The sequence below is a fragment of the Crocuta crocuta genome, unplaced genomic scaffold, assembly GCF_008692635.1.
Source record: "Crocuta crocuta isolate KB4526 unplaced genomic scaffold, BGI_CrCroc_1.0 scaffold229, whole genome shotgun sequence".
Lineage (NCBI taxonomy): Eukaryota > Metazoa > Chordata > Mammalia > Carnivora > Hyaenidae > Crocuta > Crocuta crocuta.
Genome location: NW_027536464.1, coordinates 9,625,457 through 9,653,405, shown reverse-complemented (window position 1 = coordinate 9,653,405; position 27,949 = coordinate 9,625,457). Strand labels below are relative to the sequence as shown.

The 27,949-nt window shown below is 39.6% G+C and overlaps 1 protein-coding gene across 3 annotated transcripts in view; it reads left to right on the top strand.

Annotated features, from left to right (window-relative positions):
* DOCK10 (dedicator of cytokinesis 10) overlaps positions 1–27,949 on the top strand; it is a 214,777-nt gene that overhangs the window by 73,314 nt on the left and 113,514 nt on the right. For all 3 annotated transcript variants that reach the window (XM_077748708.1, XM_077748710.1, XM_077748709.1), the window contains exons 4-7: positions 13,800–13,882; positions 22,608–22,680; positions 22,953–23,075; positions 23,330–23,464. In XM_077748708.1, coding sequence (XP_077604834.1) covers positions 13,800–13,882; positions 22,608–22,680; positions 22,953–23,075; positions 23,330–23,464 — 414 coding nt within the window. The remainder of the gene's footprint in view (positions 1–13,799; positions 13,883–22,607; positions 22,681–22,952; positions 23,076–23,329; positions 23,465–27,949) is intronic.

Here is a 27,949-nt window from a genome sequence, read left to right as displayed (position 1 = left end):
ATATCACGTGATGATCGTAGGACATGAGTACTAAAGCTTGGAGACAGCAAATAAAAAGAAAGGGTCACCAGAAAGCCCAGTTAAGACTGAGAAATGACCCCAGAGAATTCTGCTGGCTAAAGGTCTTGACCACAGTAGGTAATAGCAGCTAACCTTGATCGACTACTTTCTTTGTGCCAGACATGCTTCTAAGACCTTTACTTGCAGTAATTATAAGCGTATGCTGCAGTAGCAACAGCACCTTGTAATGGTGAGGAAACTTCTATGGAGACATTAAGCAAGTGTTCAGCATCATACAGGTGGGAAGAGACAGAGCCAGCATCCCTACCATTGCTGTCTCCTTACAGTGGCTTCTGACCCCTTAACCATGACGCTGAGTGCCCTGGATGGCGCTTTACTAAGGCTGCCCTCAGGAAGGACCACGTCCCCAGTCTCCTCTCTGACGATCCCACCCCAGTTTTGACCAGGTAACTCTGACGCATACAGTTAGTAAACCACACTTTGAGAATATTGGCTGGATTTTCGAAACCAGATGAGGCCGGCACTGAAATGAATTCATGGACGTTCTGTAGAAACACGTGTTTCCCTTACCGCCGCTGCTGCCTCACACTAAGCAACCTTTGTGGTCCTCCTTTGCACTAAATGGCCCTGTGGCTCCCCACGGAGTGGCCGGGACAAATACTGTGGTTGCTAGGCAGCAGACTGGCACGAATCTAATTTAAACACATCCAGTTCAATACTAATTTGGAATTATCTCGTGCTTCACTCTGTTTTGACAATTCTCAGCTCCTTTTGAAAGGCAGTGAGCATTCTTTTCTTTTTATAATCTTGAATAACTTCATCTTTTTCATAGGAGTTTCAATAAAATGAACAGTCTGTCCCTTTTCTGTTTTATCTGTTATTAATTCTCTTCCCTATCTATTCAATGTAAGGCTAAATATTCCCCACACAAGAGTACAGGCTTATCTCCCATCCACCAAAGCATTTCACAGAGTTATGATAAATTAAACATCGAGCCATAGTTGAGCATCATGGTGCATCTATGTATATTTTTGAGCCCTCTATGTGACAGGTATTACTACCTCACTTTACAGCCTACAAAACAGGTTCTGAATGGGGTGCCTGGGTGGCTCAGTTGGTTAAATGTCTGACTTTGGCTCAGGTCATGATCTCATGGTTCATGGGTTTGAGCCCCATGTCAGGCTTTGTGCTGACAGCTAGCTCAGAGCCTAGAGCCTATTTCAGATTCTGTGTCTCCCTCTCTTTCTGACCCTCCCCTGCTCACACTCTCTGTCTCTCTCTGTCTCTGTCTCTCTCTCTCAGACTCAGAAATAAATAAAACATTTAAAAATTAAAAAAAAAAAAAAAACAGGTTCTGAATGATTAACCAGCCTGCCCCACTTCACACAGAGCCATAATTAAGTCTTTGGTCTCTCTGACCCCCATGCTCCGTGCCCTTACCCACTTGACTCTCTCTGACTGTTTGAGAAATTCCTTTAAACCATGAGCTTATTAGCCTGACCTGATGTGGACATTTGCACTGTTCACAAAGGAATATGTCCTTCATTTTGATAAACATTTAACTTTTCTGCCTCGTTTCTTTATCTTTAAATGAGCATATTCATTATTCCATTGCTGTGTTTCTAACAATAAATATAGCAATGGCATGAAAACACTTGGAAAATAACAACCAGGGAACACTGTCTTTATCTGATTCTCAAAAGTGGCTTAAAATCAACTTGTGTAACCATTAAAAAAAAAAACTTCCATAATTAAAAAAAGAAAAACACACCACCCCCTCCCACTGTGGGGTTGGGGGAAACCATTAAAGGGATCTCTACACAGGATGCGGACTTCTTAAGCAAAACTTCTATAGCTAAGTTTTTATTTTAATATGCCCAAAAGAATAATATAAAGCCAGAAGCTTAGAACACTAATTAAAACTAAGCCCTCGGTTTGGTCTCTCACAACAAAAAGATGAAAGCAAAGAATTGAGAATGGTACAGTGGCCCAACAGAGAGCAAGGATCTAGAGACCACTGGAGTTGAATGGTGGAGAGAAGTACTGACAAAATACTGAGGTATAGCAAGTTACTTTGCCAACAAAGCCTTCTGCAGTTTCTGGAAACCAGTCTGCTGCAGGAGTAGAATAATGATGAAGTAAGTCATGAATTCAAGATTCCAAGTCTCACTTTGCTCAAGACATAAAACACTCAGGGATTGGAGAGTTACAGAAACATTAAAGGAATAGAAGCAAATATCTCTGTATACATCTACTGTTATGTATGAATATACACACACACACACACACACACACACACACACACCGGTTGTGTACTATCCTCATCCAGACAGTATTAGGTTATTAGGGCAAGAAAAAGTTTAGATTTTAAGCAGAGGTTCTAGGCCAGAAACTATGGAGTTCTCTAGGAAAAAAAAATAATGAAATAGAACCCAAGATTTGAATAGGAAATACAAATCAGGCGTAAAGCAGACAATAAATGTTGTAGAAATCTCTAGGCTTTCATAAGAGATCTACCCTAAAAACCAGCAGAACAAATGGCTGAGGTCAGAGCAGACCAGTTTCACATGAACACAGAATGTTCTACAGACAGCCGGGTCTGCTGATGTCCACAGGACACAAACACACACAGATACACCCTCAGTCTTTACCTTGCTAATACCCATGAGACTGTCTTAGAAGGGGATAGGGCATATAATATTTCCCATATTTATTTGACTATGGAGAAATTCTGTCCACCACCCCCCCCCAAGTATCTGGATAAATATCTTTGAGAAATGCTGATATAAACCTGTTGAAAGCAGATCATCAGAAATTAGGGCACAATACAGCTCAGGTAAAACAGAATCTATTAGGTGAACCTTGACATTCATTCCATTAAAGCAGACAGTGATGAAAAGAAAGGGAATATTAAAGCTCCCAAAATACCAAATAAATTGTTTCTTTCTTTTAATGGACAAAGCTTTTACCATTAGAATCCAAAACGTCGGGGCGCCTAGGTGGCTCAGTTGGTTAAGCGTCCGACTTCGGCTCAGGTCATAATCTCACGGTTCGTGGGTTTGAGCCCCGCGTCGGGCTCTGTGCTGACATCCAGCTCATAGCCTGGAGCCTGTTTCAGATTCTGTGTCTCCCTCTCTCTCTGACCCTCCCCTGCTCATGCTGTCTCTCTCTCTCAGAAATTAAAAAAAAATAATGAAAAAACTAATAAAAAAACATTAGAATCCAAAATGTCTACCTCTGTCCAGAGGTGCAGTGCTGGGCCACAACCCCAAATATGCTTTTCCATGGACTTATCCTCAGGTAGCAAACTGCAAGTATACACAAGGTTAATTTCAAAGTTTGTAATAAATAATGATGCTCATAGGGGCGCCCAGGTGGTTCAGTCAGTTGAACATCTGACTTTGGCTCAGGTTACCATCTAACACTCTTTGAGTTCGAGCCCCATGTCAGGCTCTGTGCTGACAGCTCAGAGCCTGGAGCCTGCTTCATATTCTGTCTCTCTCTTTCTATGGCCCTATGCCACTTGCACTCACTCTCTCTCTCAAAAATAAAATAAAAACATAAAAAAATTTTTTAAATAAATAAATAAATAAATAAATAAATAAAATGCTCATAAAGTTCAGAGAAACACCTTTTTCCAGCCCTTAAATTTCTCCTCTCAACCCCTTACCTATTTATTGGAATTTTTTCCCCCTCTGGTTCAAGCAGTAAATGTGACCAGGCTTAAAACTACTGCTTTAGATGTCCACAGAAACTGCTTCTCACTTCAGTTGGGTGGAGCTAATTACCCTGTCTTTACAAAGGGTTAAATTCTTTACGTAGAAACTTCCTCTCCCACTGATTTATGCTGTTACTCTGGATCACATCCAAAGTGTATTCAGAGAAGGGTCTTGTCCACTGCCTGAAAGATTGGACTGGATTTATTATTCAACATTATTACTAAGTTGTTGATACCAAATGGGTGTAACACAGTCCTTGCCTTCAAGGAGCTTACCACCAGGGGCACCTGGGTGGCTCAGTCCCTTAAGTGTTAAGTGTCTGATTCTTGATTTCATCTCAGGTCATGATCTCACTATTCATGGGATCAAGCCCTGCATCAGGCTCTGCACTGACAGTGTGAGCCTGCTTGGGATTCTTTTTCTTCCTCTATGTCTGCCCCTCATCAGTGCTTGCTCTCTCTCCCTCTCTCTCCCTCCCTTTCTCTCTCTCTCTCTCTCTCTCCTCCCTTTCTCAAAATAAATAAACTTAAAAAGAAAACTAAAACAATTAAAAAAAAAAACTCACCACCAGGCTAAAAGTTAAAAGACCACTGGACAGATTTTTGCCATACCATCTAATGGTACCTCTGGAGTAAGTACTACTGTAAACTAGAGAAACGAGGTCAGGTTCACGTGTTAGAATAAAAAAATTGCTAAAGGTAGACATGAGAATGGATTGATTTGCTTGAGGGGGATGAGTAAGACTGAAGAGAAGTTGGACACATAGAAGTCTATTCTAATAGCCCAGATGGGTTAAGGACCTACAGTAACATATGGCCGCATGATTGTGGTGACAGTAAAGGGCTATTAAAGAGATGACATTGACAGAAGTTGGTGACTGAAAAGAGAGCAATGGGAGAGGAATATGTTGGCAACTACTCCCACATATCTGGCTTGGGCTCCTAGCTAGATAGTTATGCCAGTAATTTAAATAAGATGCTCAGAAGAAAGTAAAGATTGCTGAAGCAAGGATGGATGAAAGAAATAAGATAATGCCACTGGCCAACATGTATATAGAGACAAGAGATGCCCAAGAAGGAGTTAAATAAGTAGGTGTCACCACAGGAGGAAGCAATGGGCAGTTGCTCTGAATTTGAAAGGTGAGGCTTTGAGCCTGGAAGAGGTTACCCAGAAATGCCACAGGGACTTGGCTGGAGCTGAGAGGCAGGTCCTTGGGCTCCATTCCTGCTTAAGGGGCTAGTAAAGAAGATCTTGCTTCAGGAGTGGAATGGAGTGGATGGGGAGATGCAGAAGACAAGAAGAAACTGATTTCTCAGAATTAAAGAAGAGTCCTTCACAAGAGCAAACTGATGGTATGAAATGCCAAAAAAAGTATCACAAAGGAAGGGACAGCTGGATTTGGTACTCAGAGTCATTGGTAGTTCGTTAACAGGATAGTTTCAGAGGCTGTGAGGACAACCTGATTACATTGGGTTAAACTCTGTTATCTTATCAGACAAGGTGTTAGTACATTGTTGTCTCTTTATCTAAAAGGCGTGTTGAGAGTAAACTCAATAAAAGTATGGGAACCCTTTAGTCAAAGTACTCCATGCTACGAAAGTTAAAAATAGCTCAGTGGACTGTTATGTTGTATATTAAAATTTTGCTGAATTTGTTAAGGAAAATTTTGTGAGCGTAAAAAACAATATGATCAAATGAGTATAACACTGAAAAAGAAATTTCTTCCCCTTCTTCTACTTCTTCCACCATTTGGATCCAGATACAGAGCATTCAACTAATTCCAGAGAAAATTATAAATCTTCAAAATAAAAGCTGCATCATGTTGAGAAGTAAGGAGCGTGTTAAATAGTTTAGATCCCAGACATAAGCAAAGAAAATTAAGGGGAGAGGAGGCTTGGCTATGATTTAAAATGTATTTCATGCTGCCTATTTTTGTTAACTAAAAGAAACATCTAACTAGAATGAAATGTATCCTGTCTCTTGAAAATAGGGAATTCCATTTCTCTTTTATGGTTAAAATAATTTTATGTGTTTCTTGTTTAATTTTGAACTGTGTATTATGTGCATTGAGAAAGAAAGCATTCTTTTCGTCAAAATGCCTTTGTACTTTACACAAATTGCATGAATCTTATATGTGGAATAATGTGCCCTCAGACTTACCCAGAAATAAGAATAAGTGTTTTGAATAAATGATTTGGGGCTTTGGTGGGTTGTTTTTTTTTTTTTTTGCATGTATAAATTAAGTAAAAATGAATGCTATTTTCTGATTCTGAATCCTTGGGCAGCAAATAAATGGTTCTAATGCATACATTAACTTTACACCAAGCACAACAGTAAGCAAGATTTTCCTCACTGTAAAACCAACTCCTATGATATAACATCAGGGCCACATGCACAATTTAAATTACTGAAAGCAACTGGGGAAAAACTAAAAAAAATCTTTCCAGGGTGCCTGGCTGGTTCAGTCAGAAGACCATGTGACTCGATCTCAGGGTCGTGAGTTTGAGCCCCACACTGAGTGTAGAGAATACTTAAGTAAGTAAAACTTTTTTAAAAAATTAATAAAAATAAATAAATAAATCTCTCCAAATTAGGAAAAAATGTATAATCCTTTCTGAACAAAATAAATGTGAATAAAAAAATTTTGTTTCTATTGTGAAGAATAAGGCTTTTAATTCACTGATTGCTGATTGTACCTAATCTGTCTTATATGTAGCAGTTTTGTTTCTATCATGGCCAGAACAAAAATGGATCCCCCATTTCATTTTTACACTAAATGTGTAACACTAAAGATAATAAACATACAAAAACCAATTAAAGGGGGTGTCTGGGTGGCTCAGTCAGTTAAGCATCCAATTCTGGGTTTCGGCTCAGGTCATGATCTCACAGTTCCTAGGCTTGGGCCCCGCATCTAGTTCTGTGCTGGCAGCGTGGAACCTGCTTGTGATTCTCTGTTTCCTCTCTCTGTGCTCCTCCCCACACTCACACTATCTCTCCCAAAATAAGTAAATAAAGTTAAAAAGAAAAAAATCAAAGTAAATTCAAATGCATTTAGCCTTTAGTGGCATTAGGATAAAATGTAATAGAAAACCCCTGAAGAAAACAAAATAGTTTTGAGTTTCACATTAATGACCTTGAAGAAATTTATTGTCTAGCCACCAGAATCCCTAGAATAATAGTCTTACTTCCAAATATGCAAAACTGTTCCAGTTCTAAATTGGCTCCCTCTTCTCCATAATAAAAATTATCCTATAATGTCTGGTGGTAAGCAGATGAAAACACAGAAGAACGAGTCCAAAATCTTGGCCTATAAAAACATTTAGAAAAAGCCCATTTTAAGTTTGAACCTAAAAATTCTAATTGCATTGAATTACAACCCATATTTTATACCTTACATGAAAAGAATGATTTGATCATAATATTACCAAGGTTTTTAATACCATCCATTATTCATGTCTTGACAAATTACTTCTGAGATCTAGCTGGGAAATTAGAATGTATGGTCCCAGGTCAGCCACAGGTGTGATTTATGAAAGTCTCATTTTACAGTTTGCTCAACTGCCTTAATACAACACAGTTTTTTTAAAAAATAAGCCAAACATTTTGATTCACTTTCAGGTTAGATCACAATTGAGGCTGCTCTATAATTCAAAGTAATAAAATCGTTGAAAAATGATTCTCCCTTATGGTTGGCATTTGCTAGGGCATTCTGTTTTACATTGTACATGCATATTTATACACATAGTAACACTGTCTCATATCAAACAATACATTAAAAACTCAGACCCCGAATCCATTAAATTAGATGGTACCATGATTTCTGAAACTGAGCAATATCTGTCTTTACACATCGTTTATTTTCATCCAAACACTTTTTTCTTCACCAAGAGTATATATAGTACATGTAAAAAATCATTGGGTTCAACTTGTTTTGATACTGCAAAAAATAATTATTTCATTTTATTATTTTTTTAATGTTTACTCATTTTTTGAGAGACAGAGCATGAGCAAGAGAGGGGCAGAGAAAGAGGGAGACACAGAATCAGAAGCAGGCTCCAGGCTCTGGGAGCTGTCACGGGGCTCGAACCCATGAACCGTGAGATCATGACCTGAGATGAAGTCGGCTGTTTAACCTACTGAGCCATCCAGGCACCCCAAAAAATAATTATTTCACTTTAAAGGAATACATAAATGTAATCCAATTAAACAAACAAACAAACAAAAAACCATTTTCAGTGCCTTTTCTCTTTTTCTACAAAGTATCAACATGTTGAGTGAACACACATTCTGATGTGTAGGCATACTCTCCTGTGCTACCTGCTGGCCTGGCTTATAGCATCTTTGTTCACTTCGTAGTGTCCCTGTGTGGACAATAAATTATCCAGCCATCCTTTCAATACATAATTTGCCTAAATTCACTTAATTTCATGATGCTGCATTTTCAACATTTATCCAATAGGCATAATTACTCCTAAACGTAATAAAGACTGGCATGAATGTGAAATTACCACCATCATTTTACAAACACAGAATTAGTCCCAGTGGTGACTAAGGGCCACAATGAACACCTTTTGTGGTTGCATACATCTTTTTGGCAAGAAAGTGGTCATGTAATTAAATAAACCTCTCTAGCCACAAAGAAAAAGAATTTTGCATCTGAAATGCCATTTATTACCTGCTTATTACTCTGTAGCCAGAATCTAATAATCAGCCCTTTTAAGAGATGGACAAATTACATTGCCAAACCCAAATTGCTATTTGAGGAAAGTAACATAGTTTGAATTGATTCTGATGATTCTCTAAAGAGAAAGGGAAAGGAAAAGATGAAATATTTTCTTTATATTATTTTAGGGTGCCTTTCACAGTTGCTCAATCTTTTCTAAAGTATTTAGAATTTTAGAACTTTCACGGTGTCATGTTTAGTTATTTCTAAAAGAAAAAGGATATAGGAAATACATATCATTCAAATAAATATTGAATGCCCACTCTAAATAAAACCCCATGCTGGAGTTGATATATTCCCCTGTTCTTTCAGCTAGAGAGTAATGTCAATTACTAGCTCCTACTGTATGAAGTCAGGACCCACCCTAATGCTTTCAGTACACAGCCAAACAGCACAAAGGCCACATTGTCACTCCAGTGGAATGGTGGATTTGAGGGCCCCCGTAGACATTTTGATTCAGTGGATCTCATGTGGGACCCAGGAATCTGCATTTTAACTAACAATCCTTCATAACTAATGGACACGATGCAATTTAGGAAGTGCTGGCCTAATGGTCCAAAAGCCTTTGAGCATGTTGACCTTGCTCAGCTTTTTCGTGTCTAAACAGCAGCAGAGATAGCAAGCATAAAAGCTGAACGAGCAAACATAATAAATTAATAAAATGTGAATTGGGGCATTGCTGTTTGGAAAAGTTAACCAGCTCAGCAAACTTTTGCTGGATATTCACAGTCTTCATCTTTGAAGTAGATGGAGGCAGCTTCCATTATAAAGAGGATAAGGAGTCGGTATTTTGAAACCAGTGCTGTGCCCTAGGTAGTTAGTAAGGAGAAAATGGAACCAGTGCCTTATTTTCACAAGCCAGAGTTGAAACCTGTGACGCTGAGTTTGTGACAGGTCATTTCAGCTTGGTTTTCAGACAAAGAGGAGCTGTAGTCATAATTAAAATAGTTCTTAATGAGAGTGACTCTGTTGGCCGGAACAAAGAATAGAGAATAATTTTCTATGCATAACATTTCCAAAATGCCATTACTATGTAGGAGAAACATTTATGTGTTTGTAAAATGCACTAGCTTTCTCAGAATCTAAGAAATCACAGATTTAGCAGGATTTTTAAGAGTTGACTACTCCACCGGAGTCCTCAGCCACCCACTTCCACCAGATATGTGGAACATAGTAAATAAATTCAGAAGGAATTTAATTAAGACAGACCTCTTTGATTGAGCTAATATATCTGTCCAGAACACTGTACTTCCATAAATCAAGAAAAAATAGTTGTTATCAACTGTTGTGAATATGAATTATATATTGAATCAAAGATGTTGGGATAAATAATAAGTTTATTTTATTAACGTTTATTAATGTTTTTATTATTTATTTTTGAGAGAGAGAGACAGAGCATGAGTGGGGGAAGGACAGGGGGAGACACAGTATCCGAAGCAGGCTCCAGACTCTTGAGCGGTCAGCACAGAGCCTGACTGGGGGCTCACACCTACGAACCTGAGATCATGACCTGAACGGAAGTTGGACACTTCCGTTCCACTCTGGGCCACCCAGATGCTCTTAATGTTTATTAATTTTTGAGAGAGAGAGAGAGTTCATGCTCACCCGTAAGTGGGAAAGGGGCAGAGAGGGAGAAGACAAAGGATCTGGAGTGGGCTCTGTGCTGACAGCACCGAGCCTGATGCAAGACTGATGCAGGCTTCTAATTTTTTTCCCCCTTGAGAAAGAGAGAGACAGTGTGAGCAGGGGAAGGTCAGAGAGAGAGGGAGATAACCGAATCTGTAGCAGGCTCCAGGCTCTGAGCTAGCTGTCAGCACAGAGCCCGACGTGGGGCTCAAACCCGTGAACCGAGAGATCATGACCTAAGCCGAATTTGGACGCTTAACCAACTGAGCCACCCAGGTGCCCCATGATGCTTGCTTCTAACTCACAAACTATGAGATCATGACCTAAGCCAGAGTCAGATACTCAACCAACTGAACTAATTGTAACCAAACTCACAAACTGCAAAATCATGACCTGAGCTGAAGTTGGATACCCAACTGACTGAGCCACCCAGGTGCCCCCAAAACCGATTATTTTTAAAGCAAGTATTTATTACGTACTTACCCCATGTTAGGTGTTTTATAGCAAGTACCTTATTAGATCCTTTTGAAGTTGGTAGTATTTAGACAGATAAAGACATTTAGAGTTAATTAAGTTACTTACTGAACTCCCACACCTAACACCAAAATTCAAACCAGGTCTGTATGACTCCCAGACAGAAGCAGACACACCACACAGATATCAGGAATGATGGTCCAGATGTGCTTAAAAGAAAAACAAAAGTGTACAATCATCAAACAATTCATAAATTAGCTGAATAGACTTTTTAGAGTTAGACAAATCCAGTTTGAAGTCCTTCTTCTGTCACTACAAAGATCTGAGTCTCTCCCTGCCTCTCAGAATAAAAATACTCATAGAGTGTTTGTTAAGATCATATGTAAAGCACCTCGTAGTTCAGTATCTGACAAGTGCTTGCCACTCCAAAGCAAAAAAGAGGTAGTTCTTTGCTAGACTATACTAATATGAGAAAGCATTACATTCATTTTGGGTCAGTTGAATTCAGGATATACATGTCTCAGATTCAGTTAAGCCTGTGGTGTATTGTGAATATCATGTGAAATATGCATGAAATATACATGCTGATCATGTCTAAACATAGATACTGTCCCTAACAAGAAAGGATAATGAGTAAATCAGTGCATTTTTTGTGCCATTAAAACTTCCAGATTAGGGAGGGTAGACACAGATTATGGGACAGATATTCCCCATATTTTGGGGACATTATGGGACAGAAACTTCTAATTAAGTCTAATATCCTGGTTATTCACTAGCTAAATCTGAGATCCTAATCAATGGACCAAAAATCATGTGGGAAATCAGTCTACTAGGTTAGTTCCAGAACAGGAATAAAACTATGTAGCTCCTGGCTCAGGGTTGGTCCCTTTATTTGCTTTTTTCTTATAACAAATATATATTGGTTTGGCAAATTTATTTTGCCAAGAATCTTTAAAATACTTTGAGTATTCTGTCCTAAGAAAATAATCCAAAATGGGTCAGACTTGGGGGAGCATGGAGGACCAAATGCATCAAAAAATACTCTGAACAGTTTTTTAAAAGTTTTTCATTTTGTATAAAAGACTTATTTTTGTTAGAAAAGACTTATTTTCTTGGGCACCTGGGTGCTCACTCAGTTAAGCATCTGACTCTTGATTTCGGTTCAGGTCCTGATCTTGGAGTTCATAAGATCCAGCTCTGCATCAGGCTCTGCAGGACAATGCAGAGCCTGCTTGGGATTCTCTCTCTCTCTCTCTCTCTCTCTCTCTCTCTCTCTCTCTCTCTCTCAATCTCAAGTATAAATAAATAATTTTTTTAAAAAAAAAGTGAAGATGGAACTTTTCATCCAAGGATCATAGTAGGGCTTAGTTTTCTTCTTATTTCCAGAAATATGGGATTTGCAGAATTGGCTCAGGAATTTCATTTTAGTAAAATGTTCATTTTCATTTCATTTTAGTTAAATATTCAATGTTGTCCCCATTCCTCTTCATCCACAGCCCATCCTGATCTCCTAAATTCCCTTTGCCTTTATAAGCGTCCGTTTGTCAAGTGGCTGGCTTTCCCCACTACTCTCTGCCAACATCTTCCTCCTCCTGCCTTGGTCCCAAGCTCCCGCGTTGTTCAGCCTCAGTCCCCAGCTTGTGTGTGGCTGCTTTCCTGAACAAATAAAGTCACGGTGCTGAGAAAGCTCAAGGTCAGAGAAATTCAGAGTGGCTGAGGGTATACAACCACTCTTCCCTCTCCCTGCCTTTCCCTGCATCTTTTTTTTTTTTTTTTTTTTTTTTTTGTGAGAGAGAAGGGGGCAGGGATCAGAGACAGAAGGAGACACAGAATCTGAAGCAGGTACAGGCTCTGAGCTGTGAGCGCAGAGCCCAATGCAGGACTCCAGCTCACCAACTGTGAGATCATGACCTGAGCTGAAGTCGGGCGCTCAACCGACTGAGCCACCCAGGAGCACCCTGCATCTTGAGCCAGGTGCCCACACCCAGAGCTCCCCATCAAACTTTCTGTCGTGCCTTTGGGCCATTCCCTCCCACATTCTGTTTACTTTCTGTTCTGCAAAGACAGTGATGGTGTTTCCTTTGCTTATGGTGCTTACACACCCTAAGGGACTCCGTTCCCCCTGCTCTCCCTGCATGTCCCCTTCCTGGTTCCAGAAAACCACAAGTCTTTATTTCTCACATTGTGGGAAGCTCATAGCTCCTCATCTTCTTCCCTGTAGAGGACAAGATCTCTTTATAATCCTCATGTCAGCTGTTTTATCCCCCAGGTTCATGTAATTTTGGATCAAAAGGGGTCTTAGGGGAGCCTGAGTGGCTCAGTCGGTTAAGTGTCCAACTTCGGCTCAGGTCATGATCTTGCAGTTCCTTAGTTCAAGCCCCACATCGAGTTCTCTGCTGTCGTCACCATGGAACCTGCTTCAGATCCTCTGTCTCCCTCTTTCTCTGCCCCGCCCCCACTTGTTCTTGCTCTTTCTCTCTCTCTCTCTCTCAAAAATAGATAAACATTGAAAAAAACCACAAGAATCTTAAAGGCCACCTAGTGAAATCTCATTACCATTCCATGGTCAGTACACTGCTAGGTCGATGGTTGGTGCTTGGGAAATACCTGCCATCAACCAATACTATAAAATCAGCTATCATGTACTACTGTAAGATAGTTATTTTATACTATAAACTTTGTTGTTAAAAATTTTTCGTCATTTTTTATTCATATATGTTTCTAAAAAATCAATGCGTTATCCTGGAGAAGGCTGACCCTTAGAAGGTATTGAGGTAAAACTGAAAAACTGATTTCAAAATGACACTACAGCTGACATAAAGGAGAAGAAGATAAGTTACTGATGCAAGAACAAGAAGAAATGGGCTAAAATTACAATGAAAAGATTACATAGAAATAATAATATCTTCTACCAGTAAGAGCTGTTAAATAATGGAAGGTTGCTAAGGAAAACTAAAACGTGACTGTACTTGAGGTTAGTAACATATCTGGTATGATTCATGGGGTGATTAAATTAGACTTTCCTTGATGGCATAAAATAGAATAAATATGTTAAATGGTTCCTCCTCCAAGAGTCTGGGAAAGGTTAGATATCCATTTCACTAGAAAATGTGATAAAATCTGCCTTAAAATCGCTAACATAGCTCCATTAACACTACCCCAGAGATTATGTGAACTGTATTCGCTGTGTTAATTTTTTTAATGATAATGTTTAATTGTCATTTTTTTTCTTTTAGGCTTGTAAATTTTATAGTTCCCAATGGTATGTGGTAAACTACAAATATGAACAATATTCTGGAGACTTCCGACAGTTACCCAGGTAAGAACGTGTCAAGAGTACCCCTTGGGTTTTTCCATATATAAAATACGTTCTCCGTTTAAGTTCTACAGTTGTTCATGAATGCATGTATGTTAACTAGTGTCAAGGTATATTTTACAAAATTTAAAAATAAGAGTCATGATAGAACATTTTGTTCAACAACGAACATTTTGTTGTATATGCACAGAGTTGATTGTAATACACAAGTGTATTCTTATTTAATTTTTGAACAAAGTCTTTTTCAAAATATTTATTTATTTTTGGGAGAGCACAAGTTGAGGAGGGATAGAGAGAGTGACAGAGAATCTAAAGCGGGCTCTGGTATGACAGCAGCAAGCCCAACATGGGGCTCGAACTCACAAACTGAGAGACCATGACCTGAGCCAAAGTCATATGCTCAACCAACTGAACCATCCAGATGTCCCTGAACAAAGTCTTAAAGTGTTATTATATCACTCTTTTGTGAGCTGTCATTTCAATAGAGCAGATACAAAAGACTGGAAAAGAACAGTGTGGACTAAAACATGTTTCTGAAGATATTCTGTATTTAGCATTCAGATTTGCTACTGGTGTCACATATTTGCATGCCAGGATACCAAAAGTCATGAAATAAACAACCTCTGCAGAAATGATATATGTCTAAAAACAGCTTTTTTTTTCCTGGACTCTGGGGAAATAAAATCTTTGGGAGAAGGTATCTTCGTTCACATGTCACTTTCACAGACAAGCCCGCCTGACCTACTACCTGAACAAAAGTAGTCATTTATTCAGTGTCTGTGTCCCCCACTAAAGCAAAAATCCCCAAAGGGCAGGGACTTTTCCTTGCAGAATCCCCTATAAGGGAAGAGAAAGAGAATGCCTGGCCTGTGGTAAGTGTGTAATAATGACTTATTGGATAAATAAAGTAAGCGAATGTCAATGTCAAATTTTGAAATATAACTTTCCTTTAAAAAAGAAAGAAAAGAAAAGAAATATGATATTCCTGGAAGGGATTGGAGTTGCTCGATTTCAAAGAACTGCAATGAATTGGAATCTCCTAACACTTTGGTTCATCTAACTAAAATGATGCAAATAATTCAAAAAAAACATGATAATCAAAAGTGAAGTTATTAACACCTTCCTCAACTGAAGATGTCGAGAAGATACACATTGCATCTAACTTTTTAGTGAGCATGTGTTTTTTTTAATTTTTAAAAATATTTGTTTGTTTTTGAGAGAGAGAGAGAGAGAGAAACAGAGTGCACGTGGGGGAGGGGCAGAGAGAGAGGGAGACAGAATTGGAAGCAGGCTCCAGGCTCTGAGCCATCAGCACAGAGCTCAACGTGGGGCTCAAACTCACGAACCTCGAGATCATGACCTGAGCAGAAGTCAGATGCTTAACCGACTGAGCACCCCAGGCACCCCTATGTGGACACGTGGTTTAGATTTGGGCACTATTTGTGCAGATTTCCTATGCCCCCAGCAACACCTGTTTCAGACTTGAATACTTGGACTGGCTGCTCTCAACTCCCGAATGCAGAATTTGAAGGAGCTACAGGATAGCTCAGAGAAGGTGGCATCTGAGCTCAGATCTGAAGGAACAGTAGCTACCAACATTGAGATTTTGGGAAGGGATTCCCAAAGAAAACAGCAAGAGCAGGGGCCATGACTTTGGAACCAACACGGTCTCTTGAGCAGAATGGAGAGCCTGGAACTGAGGTAGAAAGGCTATAGTGAGGTGAAACCATGGAAAGAGGCAAGGGACCTGGTGGGCCCTGGACAAGAGCCTGGATTCACTCCCGCTGCAAAAGGAGCCTGTGGAAATTTTAGCCTAGAGTGATCCAGTTTACTTCTTTAAAAGATCACTTGGTCTAGTCTAAGGAGAATGGGATTATAGCAGTGAGTATACTGGGGAAAAAAAAAAAAGATGTGGATGGGAAGGAGGCTCTTTATTTATTTTAGGTTTTTATTTATTTTGAGAGAGAGAGAAAGAGCTGGGGTTGGGGGCGGCAGAGAGAGAAGAAGGGAAAGAATCCCAGACAGGCTCCACACTATCAGCACAGAGCCCATTTCAGGGCTTGATCTCACAAACCATGAGCTCATGACTTGAGATGAAATCAAGAGTCAGACGTTTAACTGACTGACCCACCCAGGCTCCAAGAATTTTTCAGTTGCATTACTGTCAAGAGCAAAACAATATTCCTCCAAAGCAGCGAACCTTTTTTCAAACAACGAATATTATCTTTTACCAAATCTCTGAACATCCATTTACATTCAGTTTACTCCTCATACAACCTCCTTTAACTTTGTGCTAAGAAGGTTACCACACCCCAGACTTTCGTGAGTAATCACTATATATATTCGGAGTGTCTGGACCTTAGTCACACACTTTTTGTAGGCACAAGTGAAAAGAAAAGTATTTTTTTTTAACGTCGAGACTTCCTCTTTCTGAAAACGGTTCTGAGAAGTGGTCACAACTTAGAAACTGTGTCCAAGCAGTTGGAAGACCTCATTTGAAGTGAGAGATTGTAGAAAGTGGCATTTAACTGCCCTTCCAAGTACATGCCTTCCCACTGACTTCATGTCTGTTGAGATCTTTTCCCCAAACCTCTTTTCTTTACATTCATGATGCCATGAAGAAAAATAAATATATGAGAGATTTTGCCTTCATGGTATCCATCCTCTATGAGAACAACAGAAGAAACACCTCAAACAAGAACAGGGTCTGGATATCATGGAGCATGAGAAGAACCTCACAAAAAGTAGACAAAAGTAACCAAAATATTGCTGAGAATTTCCCTTAATTAACCAAAGGAAGTAGAAGTTGATATCAAGAAAGGGAAGAATACCACTGCCCAAAGTAGGAGATTTTAATGAACTATGTGAAAATCAGAAGTTCTAGGATATAATCCTCACACATCCCCTGAAATGAATGAAGACTGTAACACTGCATAGAAAAAAATCGATTTCTAATGATTTTTACAAAGCTAAGCACTCCCCAGTAAAGGCTATACATATTTAGGTCAGCAGTGGAAACAGATCATTTACTTGGCCTTCAGAGGCTATTAGAAGTAATTCATGTTTGTGCCTCCCAGATTAGAAGAATTCTCCAAAGTCTGCTACCAATTTAAACTAATCATTTCTCTTTATGGGTTGCTGAGGCTACAAAATAAAACCATGCAATTGAGGAAGAGTGAGAAAAGAAGTGTGTTTACCTCCTTTTTATTCTTTAAATTTGAAATTGTGTTACTATGTTCTTAAGAAGTTCCCATTTTTTTTTGAGTGCCTGTTTATAGAAAGATAGTGGAGAGAAACATTATTTCAGGCTAGAATGTAAGCCTTTGTACATAAGATCCAGCACTGAATTTGGGATTCCCAGGAGATAAGAATAGCAAAAAATACATGATGCCAAAGGAGCCAAGAATATACCTTGGGGAAAGGACTGTCTCTTCAATAAACAGTGTTGGGAAAACTGGACAGACCTGTACAAAAGAATGGAATTGGACTGCTTCTTACACTGTACACAAAAATTAATTCAAAGCGGATTAAAGATTTGAATATAAGACCTAAAACTCCTAAAAGAAAACTAGATGGTAAGCTCTGTGACATCGGTCTTGGCAATGATTTTTTGGATCTGACTGCATTCCAAGTAAAAATAAACAGGTGGCCCCACATCAAACGCAAAAGCTTCAACACAGCAAAGGAAACCATCAACATAATGAAAAGGCAACCTACAGAATGGAAGAAGATATTAGCAAATCATATATCTGATGATTAATATCCAAAATATACAAAAAAACTCATACAATTCAATAACAAAAAATAAAACAATCCAACTAAAATATGGGCAAAGGATCTGAATAGACATTTTTCCAAGGAAGGCAGACAGCTGCCAACCGGTACCTGAAAAGATGCTCAACATCACTCATCCTCAGGAAAATACAAATCGAAACCACAAGGAGATTCCACCTCCCACCTATTAGAATGGTTAGTAGCAAAAGGACAAGAAATAACAAGTGTTAATGAGGATCTTGAAAAAGGGGAACCCTCATGCACTAATGGTGGGAATGTAAACTGGTGCGGCCCCTATGCAAAACAGTATGAAGGGCCCTCAAAAAATTAAAAACAGATCTCCCATATGACATAGCAACTCCACTTCTGGGTATTTATCCAAAGAAAACAAAAACATTAGTTCAAAAAGATATATGCACCCTATGTTCATTGCAGCATTACTTATAATAGCCAAGACGTAGAAACAACCTAAATGTCCATTGATGCATGAATGGATAAAGAAAATGTGAGATAGGGAGATAGATAGACAGATAGATAGATAGATAGATAGACAGATAGATGATAGGGAGTATGTATTTGAGGAACATGGTCACCGTTGTGATCCACAATTATGAAGAACAAATGCCTATAAAATTATTCTTTTGTAAGAAAGAAAAGAAAGAGGCGCACCTGGGTGGCTCAATCAGTTAAGTGTCCAACTTCGGCTCAGGTCATGATCTCATGGTTCGTGGGTTCGAGCCCTGCGTCGGGCTCTATGCTGACAGCTCAGAGCCTGGAACCTGCTTCAGATTCAGGGTCTCCCTCTCTCTCTGACCCTCCCCTGCTTGCTCGCTCACGCTCTCTCTCTCAGAAATAAAAAAAGCATTAAATTTTTTTTTTTTTTAAAAAGAAAGAGAAGAAAGAGTGAGTCACACTGGCAGAAGAGGACAGAATAAGAAGTTTAGAAACAGAATTGTATCAAGGTCACAGGGAGAGTAATAGGAAATAATTAGCATAGAGCATAGGATGATCTTGGAGCCAGATGTTGACATTCCATGTTCAAGTTTGTCTCTGCCTCTTCCTTAGTTTTCTCTACACATGCCTTTATCTTTCACTTGGGATGTTTCCTTAATACCCCCTTGACTTCCCTGCTGTCATTTTTTAAAATGTTTTATTTATTTCTGAGAGAGAAAGAGAGAGACAGCGTGAGCAGGGGAGGGTCAGAGAGAGAGGGAGACACAGAATCTGAAACAGGCTCCAGGCTCTGAGCTGGCTGTCAGCACAGAGCCCTACGCGGGGCGCGAACCCATGAGCCGCAAGATCATGACCTGAGCCGAAGTCGGACTCTTAACCGACTGAGTCACCCAGGCACCCCTGCCCTGCTGTCATTTTAAGAATCCTAGAACACTCATGTCCCCTTCTCTGCAGACAAAACACTTGGAGTAATTGCTCTGAAGTCAGCCACTTGAACCTGCTTCTGAATCTCGGGCAATGTGCTGTCTCATGGGATGAGGGAAGAGAGGGAAGGATTGTGTATAGGGACTTTATTTGCCAATCAAATGAAAAGGTGAAAGTGAATGCTTTTTGTTTAGGACCGTCAATATATTGTTAGGCTATTTTGGAGAAAATGGATATTTTGGATAGGACAGGAAACATTTCCCAGAGGTCCTAAAGTAACACTGTCATCTGTGAGTGGTTCTGCCTTCATGTAAAGTTGACCATGACCAAAAGAGGCAGAACAAACAGAACAAGCTAACATTGGAGGCAATTGGCACAGAGAAGCTTGAGTATCTCGAAGCCTCTGTAAGAAGGAGAATGGAGTTCAGACACACTACGATCCTTTGGAAGAGAGCAATGGCTCCAGTCTTATTTAATGTGCTTACTAAAGAGGGTTTGGATTAACTTACCCTACATATAAGAATTAGTGTTTCAGAAATAGGGCTAATCCAACCTCTTCCACTCTGTGTTGATGTAACTGTTAACGGACTTCATGCTCTCCTCAGTACAACAGCCAGATTACACTGGACTGTGAAGCTTAATATTTGTACACAAATGTCTGATTACACACATACATAATTTGTTAAAAAGCTATATGCTGCTTAGTACATATTTAAACTTAAGTACAGAAGTTCTGCTATTGTGGTATAGAGTTTTGAACTTCTTTGAACTTGCAAAAAAAGCCTTGGGTGAAGAAGGTTGCATTATGTATGTATTAATATGTTTCTGGAATTTGGAATAATGCATACCCACTTGAGTGATTTCATACATCAGTGAACAAATATTTATTCTGTTCTTACCATGTGTCAGAAACTGTGGGGGAGATAAATTTAAAATACACATTTCCTACCACCCTTCTTTCAAGTCTCTGGCTCTTAAATAAACCTGTTACCATTTACAACTATTTACCTATGAGTCTTGGGGCCTCATATCAAGACTATACAACCAATACAAAATGGACAAATAAATTGGGACTAGAACAGAAGTGAGACCCCAGATACCATCCTTAATACCCAATATCAACTACTGTGTTCCCAGGGATAGCTTCATTTTTCTTAGTTATTGGTTTTGGTAGCAAGTAACTTACATTAATCTGGATTTATAAAGTTAATTTGCAATACTAAAATCATTTTTAAAAACCTCTTTAACACACTGGAGGTGCCTCTTGGGATGTTGGTGAACAAAAAATGTGTTTTAGCATACCCAAAATGTCTTCCAAAACCAGTTTTAAATTATACCGTTTTGTCTTGGTTTTGCTTTGCTGATCTCCTTGCTCACCTTGTCTGTCATTAATGCGATCAGCAAATGCGTATTGAGCATCTCTTCAGTAGGAAAAGACAAAGCAGGGGGAGGGAGATGTAGATGGGACTTCATTGGAGTCTCTGGCTTTGGGAAACATGTAACCTGGATGGCTCAGTTGGTTAAGCGTCCGACTTCGGCTCAGGTCACGGTCTCACAGTTCATGAGTTTGATCCCCACATTGGGCTCTCTGCTGACAGCACAGAGCCTGCTTCAGATCCTCTGTCTCCCGCTCTCTTTAGCCCTCCCCTGCTGGTTCTCTCTCTTTCTTTCTCTTTTTCAAAATAAATAAATTAATTAAACTTAAAAAAAGAAAGAAAGAAGTATGTAATCTGGTGGATGGAATTAACAGATTCCAGTAAACATCATAATAGACATGTATCCAGCATCTATATGGAGAGGGTCCTAATTTTTACAGTCCAGGGTATCTTCATGGAAACCACTTAGGGGGTGCGAACTCTTTATAGACTACAGTGGAATATTATTTAACCTTATATAGGAATGAAGTCCTAATACTGGTGGCCACGACATGAATGAAGCTTGAAGGCATTTTACAATGAGCGAAATGACACATCACACATATAGCATGGTTCCACTTACATGAGGTGCCCAGAATAGTCCAATACATAGAGGCAGGAAGTGGAAGAGTGGCTGCCAAGGGCAGGGGAAGGGAGACAACGTGGAGCTGTTGAGTAACTGGTATGCATCAGTTTGAGAACGAGACGGACTTTTGTGATGGTTGCACAATCATGTGAAAGTACTTAGTGCCACTGATTTGTACACTTAAAAATGGTTAAAATCATAATTTTTCTGTTATGTATATTTTATCACAATTTAAAAAACTATTATCAGGTATAGAGAATGTGGCTCTGATCTCCGTTTTTTCCATTTGAATACTGAGGTCAGTGTTATCTCTGTGCTCCAACTTAACTACTGTGAACCAGGAATGGGCATTTTTATGCCTTGCAGAGGGAAGGAGAAGAATATTTTGAATGCACTTGAACCCACTAAATCCCTATCTGAATGCAGTCTGGTAGTTGTATGCATACTGAAGCATAAAGAGTACTTGACTGTGCCCCTTCCTATCCAGAATATCATCAATATAGGAAAAGACGTGTAACAAGAATAACTGAATGAGCACCCCTGGGCTTGTTTCTCAATAGTCAGATTCTGAGGTTGCTTCTACACAATATAAATCACCTTAAGAAAAATGAACATTCCAGGCAAACGCTACATGTAGGATTTTCTAACTAGATCTCCAGGAATGTTTGAACCTTGGATGCTATTGATCACTTTCTATCCAGCCATGAGTTGTGAAATAGAATCAAGCCAAAGGAAGTTTACCTTTCTCCTATTTTACCATTTACAGCACCAGGTGCATGCGCTTACTCCCATGGGCTGGTCAGCATTTCAGGGCTACCATGGAAATGCACAAAGCGAGCACCGTTAGGCTAAGTCAAGTTGGGGCAGACTTCAGGGGAGGCCACTGTTAGGGGAGCAGCGCAACCTAGTGGCCAGAGCACAGGCTGATTCTCAGGAATATGGTTTTTCCAACAGTCATCCCATAGCCTTAAAACATGCCATACAACGGTGAAACGGAAATGAAAACATCACTGCTTCATATTCCACTGAAGAATGTCAAGGAAGAAACACAGAAACCACCAAAGCTTTAAAATTGCCCTGCATGGGGCGCCTGGGTGGCTCAGTCGGTTAAGCGTCCGACTTTCGCTTAGGTCATGATCTCGTGGTTCGTGGGTTCGAGCCCCGCATCGGGCTCTGTGCTGACTGCCAGCTCAGAGCCTGGAGCCTGTTTCAGATGCTGTATCTTCCTCTCTCTCTGACCCTCCCCTGCTCACACTGTCTCTCTCTCTCCTAGAAATAAATAAAAATATTTAAAAAAAAAATAAAATTGCCCTGCTTGCCTTCATCTCATTCAAGAACACATGTGTAAATCTGTATCAATAGTACCTCCACAGTTTAAAATAGAGATTTATTTCCCGGAGATAAGACACACTGGTGTGGCGGAAAGTTAGTACCTTCCAAAGGAGGTCCAGCCCTAACAAGATTACATTATTTTATTTTAAAACACAGTGGTTGTTACCTAGGGGAACGGTGGAAAATGCAAGTCATGTCTCAAATGACAAATCAGCAATGTTCTTTTTTGTTTCTTTACTATCAGAGCAGAATACAAACCAGAGAAACTTCCTTCGCATTCCTTTGAGGTGGACCATGAAGATGCTGATAAGGATGAAGTGAGTAAATTATTGAAAGCAAAATGTTTCAAACAGGAGGAGAATTAGCTCCTGTCTTTCCCTAGGGTGTTTCGCATTCCGACCCGTTTTACATGAATGCCTTAGCTGGTTGGGGAAGGGTTTTTAGTCAAAAGGAGTCACGTTTGCTTTGAAATGGAACACAATTATTTAAGATGTGTCGAAGACAGAAAAAGCAGGTTCATTTGTAAGAGCAGCGTCTAAGACCTGGGATTCACAAAAGGTTGCAGTCATGCCCTTTGCCTCTTCCCCAGGATACCACCTCCCACTCATCTTCGAAGGGCGGTGGGGGTGCTGGAGGAACCGGAGTTTTCAAGTCTGGCTGGCTGTACAAGGGGAATTTCAATAGCACCGTGAACAATACCGTTACTGTTCGGGTAAGGAGACATCAAGACTCATCTTTGTTTCTGCCAGTTCTCTGGACACCCCCTCCTTCGGTCACAGCCCAGAGGAGGGTCATTTGCATCGAGTTTATGTTTCGGGTCATATTTTATTTATGAGAAAGGAGGACTCTGTTCCCTAAAACAGTGCTCTAGAAATGTAACACTCCTGAAGGAATTTCAGAAATTCTAATTTCTGTAAGAGCACACTGCGATTTGAACTGCCTCTCTGTTCCTTTCCCTTTCTTTAGTCATTCAAAAAACGCTACTTCCAGCTGACTCAGTTGCCAGATAACTCCTACATCATGAATTTTTACAAAGATGAAAAGATATCCAAAGAGCCCAAAGGCTGTATCTTCTTGGATTCCTGTACAGGTGTGGTGCAGGTGAGTAGAAATCCCTCTTTCTTCTTGGGTTTTGTTTTCTTCTCTTGGGCTTTTTTATGTTGTTGTTAAGTTTATTTTTTAATTTATTTTCATAGATAGATAGATGATAGATAGATACAGTGCGGGAGAAGCAGAGAGAGAGGGAGAGAGAGAATCCCAAGCAGGCTCTGTACTGTCAGCACAGAGCCCAATGCAGGGCTCAGCTCCGGACTCGGTATCACAAACCATGAGATCATGACCTAAGCCAGAATCAAGAGTTGGACCCTTAACCGACTGAGCCAACTAGGCACCCCTAGTGCCTTTTTAATCAAAGAGTGTGTTCATTCAATCATCCATTCAACAAGTGTTTATACAGTATCTGATGTGAGTCAAGGAGTGTTCTAGACTTCAGAGATTCGGTGGAAAACAACACAGCTTGCGTTTCTGCTTTCACAAACCTCACTGTCAAGAAAAGAAAAAAATAGAAAGTACGCAAAGAAAGAAGTCAACAGAATGGCATTAGTTGGTGAAATATGGAATAAAGAAAATAAATAGAGCTGTGGAAGAGAGAGAGACAAATGGTGAGGTTGGAAAGGAATATCAGTGCTCCAGAAGTGAGAAAAACATTCAAAGAGAAATGACTTGACCTAAAAACTAAAGAATGAGCAGGGACCACACGTGCAAAAGGCCTGAGGCAAGAGCAAGTCTGGTATTCAAAAAGAAGGAGAAAATGACCATCTGTGCAGCTGCAGTGTACAACGCCACTGAGCTAAAGAATTCAATAAGATAATATATAAACCACATAGCTCACTATTCTTCATAAATCCTATCTTTATTATTGGATAATAATGAGGTAGTAAATTTGCAGTGTACATATAATCATCTTCCTTCTAAGAGGAGGTTTCCTTCGAAGACAAGGATTACATCAATTCCCAAGAGCTTAATTTCAAAAACAGACACAGTGCTTTTAACAGACTGTACTATTCTGCAATCTCTTCTTAGTATGTGATTGTTCGTAGTATGTGATGTGACAAAGACACTGCTGCGGCAAAGGGAAGCAGAATAATTCCATAGGCCTCATTTGGACATCTTACTTTCATTTTTTCTTTTCATTCTGATGAAATAAGTATCCTTATTCCCTCTTATCTAACAATCAAAGTACAGATGTTACAGCAACTTCAACTTGAATTTCACAAAAGGATGCTGGCTTGTGGAGGTTAAGGACTGTGTTTCTGGTCACTGGTCACCATGAGCACATCTTTCTCTTCCCACTAAGCTGCAGGCATTCACTGTAGCTGAGATTACATCTTGGATTAATACCAAAGGGCACTTGGATATGTGGATGCAAAATGGAATTTTCTCCAGTCACTTAGGCCTACCCTTTTTCTGGATCGTCTATCTGTTAAAGTCTGGAATTCCTCCAGAAAGCACTAATGCCAAACTTTAAAAGGAAAGAATTAATTAAGTATTGCTGAGCAGTAGCTAGAAGTGAAAGATAATTGCATTTTAACACACATGCCAGCTTTCCATATGGAAAGGACAATAAGGATCTTAATGGAGGATGGAGACAGTTTTCTATTGTTGGTCACAAAGGAAGCTTTAGCTTTAAAAATGTCAAGTAAAACTTCAGCATGAGGTTAAAGATCAAGGATTACATTTTCTAGAAATTGAGCTAAAATTTTTAAATATCTTCTTTTCCATTTTTTCCTTCAAAGCTCGCTCTAGCAAATGCATTATCATCTTTTAAGAAGTATCACTGTAGCCCATGCTGTATATCAAGCTCAAAGAGACACACATTAATAGGACATTGCTTCTTCAAAGAATCATATAACTCGGTGTAGTGCACATCTCAGTGCTCAAATCTGACCTTGACTACAGGAACCTCTTCTCCATCGTGTCTCAGACTGTGCTTCAGTCTCTGCTGAGGTGGTGCATTGGAGCTGGAGAAAGTCTTCTAGAAGAAAACACAGTTTGGGGTTCATGCGGGTCAGCATTCAAATGCTGGTTTCACCATTTACTGTTGGAGGTGTTGAGTAAGTTACTCGGACTTGGAGCTTAGGTTTCTCATGTGTAAAAACTAAAATAATGTGCTAGCATGGAATAGGATCTGGGAGGCTGTGTATCTTCAGCCATTCTTCCCTAGTCTTGTAACCAAACTAACGTGATTTCGCTCCTTGGTGAGTCACAGGTAGAAACTACACCAGGTGAGCTATCATATGAAAAAAGACTTTATTTGCAACAAATACGGAGATCATGGTGACTCACTTCCCTAGCAAGGGTGAGTGGGATTCCTTTATGTAGGGTTAGGGTAAATATTTAGAAAAGGGAGCCTTATCACCATATGTAGAACCAGGCATAAGGTCATACATGTGTCTTAAGGAAATGTGCCTGTACCTACATCGAATGTTTTATAAATGAGGCCTGTACTCCTCTTTGAGGACAGATTTTAATATTGTAATGAAGTAAAGATAATTGTTGGTTACTCTGGGGGTTATTGCCTGGTCCACCTGCACTGACATGAGTCAGGGTTTAAGTTCAAACTGATCTGGATATTGAGGGCCACAGAAGCTCTTCATATGGGCAGTTATTGTTTGAGGAGTAGTTTTGGTTTTTATCATGAGGTGCTGTGCCCTTCAGGCTTTTTGCCTGAGTTAAAAGATAAACTAGAAATAAGAACCTAAGGAAAAATGTGGAACAAAAGTCAATTAAGTACAAGTAAGTGGGAAGTAAAGGTCAGCTCTGGCTGGTGATAGTCTTTCCATGAAGTATGAAGGTCACAACTTTGAGAAATAGACATTCCACTGGGGAAAGACCTACCTAGAAAATCCCAATTCACCTTCCTGAAACTTCTACCTAAATATGCTTCTTTATTCATTTATTTTTTTATTCATTCACTTATTCTATTATTCAACAAACTTATTTAATGTCTATGACATAGTAGGAACTGGGCTCAGGCATTGAGAACTCCCTGCTGAAGTCAAAACCGGAGAGGAATATAGGCTCATTGCTAACGATTACACAGTGTCACAAAAGATAAGCAGCACCTTCTATTGAATGTTCTAGAAGCACATAACAGTGATGAATGAACTCTTCTGGGTCAGCTAGCAGGATTCACCAAGGTAGATGTTGCATCTTAAAGCACAACTGCATTTCTATTTCACTTCCCAGTAGATGGCCATTCAAATATTTGGGAACACTTATATCTTTTAAAGAGTTTAGTCCTATATCCCTTCATTTCTATTCTATTATCAAGAATTTGTAACCCTTTGGGGAGGGAGGACCTCCAACTTCTTAAGATCACTGGGAAGATAGATCTCTGGGTTACCTACCACCTTGTGTCTGGATTCTGATTCTCACATATTTACTTATAGCTCTGTCTGGCTTATGAAGTCTTACAACTGGAAAGAAGATTCTGAAATAAGAGGATGCAAGTTTAGTCATTGCTCTCCCAAGCTCTCAGGTACAAAATGTGCCTGAGGATGAAACATGTACACACAAGATCGCAAAACAAATGAATAATAGAATGAGTCAGACCTGTTTTGTCAAGAATCATTATTGGTTTCCCTTGAATAAAACAGAAAAGAGTAACAAAGACTTTACCTCAGAAGTGATACCTACCATCCTGCATTCTTAGGAAGTCCAAGCTCCTAACAATCTTCTGTGAACAAGTCATTTTAGTTTGCTTCATTCAAACCCAACCTATGTCATTGTTTTTTTTTTCCTAAGAATAATCCTTGGAGTTCTTAGAAATATATTTCAAGGGTGACATCAAGTAGAAAGAAACTCCTACCCAAATTTCTCGAGAGACTTTTGTTGATATTTATGATTGGAAATTTTTTAGATCTCAGTTTTAAAAAAAATAACTAATAGTAGTTTTCCACTTTGTGATGTAATCAAATCGTGATATGAGATCTGTTTTATACCCCATGCTCTCCCAATCCGGAACAGAACTTCCAGTGTTTGCTGCTTCGGTTTTGATCTGGTACCAAGGGACATTCAGCCCTGTGTTATCTTATCTTGTTCCTTCAAGGTCTTCTTATTCATTCACCCATTGGCCCATCCATCCATCCATCCACTCAAGATCTTGCCACTATGGAAGACAATGAATAGTCCAAGAATCCCATAAGCTAGAGTTCCCTCCACAAAATTAGTAATGACTGATGTCACTTAATGCAGGCTTAAATGGGGGTGAGGGGCCAAACACTGTTTATTTCCTCCTACGTGCTGAATCTACCATCTTGTGGACGTGGGTTCCAAGACAACGGCCTCATGTGCTTAACTGAAGTCTAGAAACTCGGATGCATTCTGTGGCTCAGGCAGCCCACCACATGAAGGAAGCAGGGACAGGTGTGAGACACCAGGGAGCAGCCTGGACTGTGTAGAACTGGAGTCTGCATGCCAACATAATGATAGTAAAATTGGGAAGGGAAACTGCCAAGGAGAACAAATCTAGAAACTAAATATAACCTAAACTTCACATTAGCAAACTCTGACTCTAAAGAATCT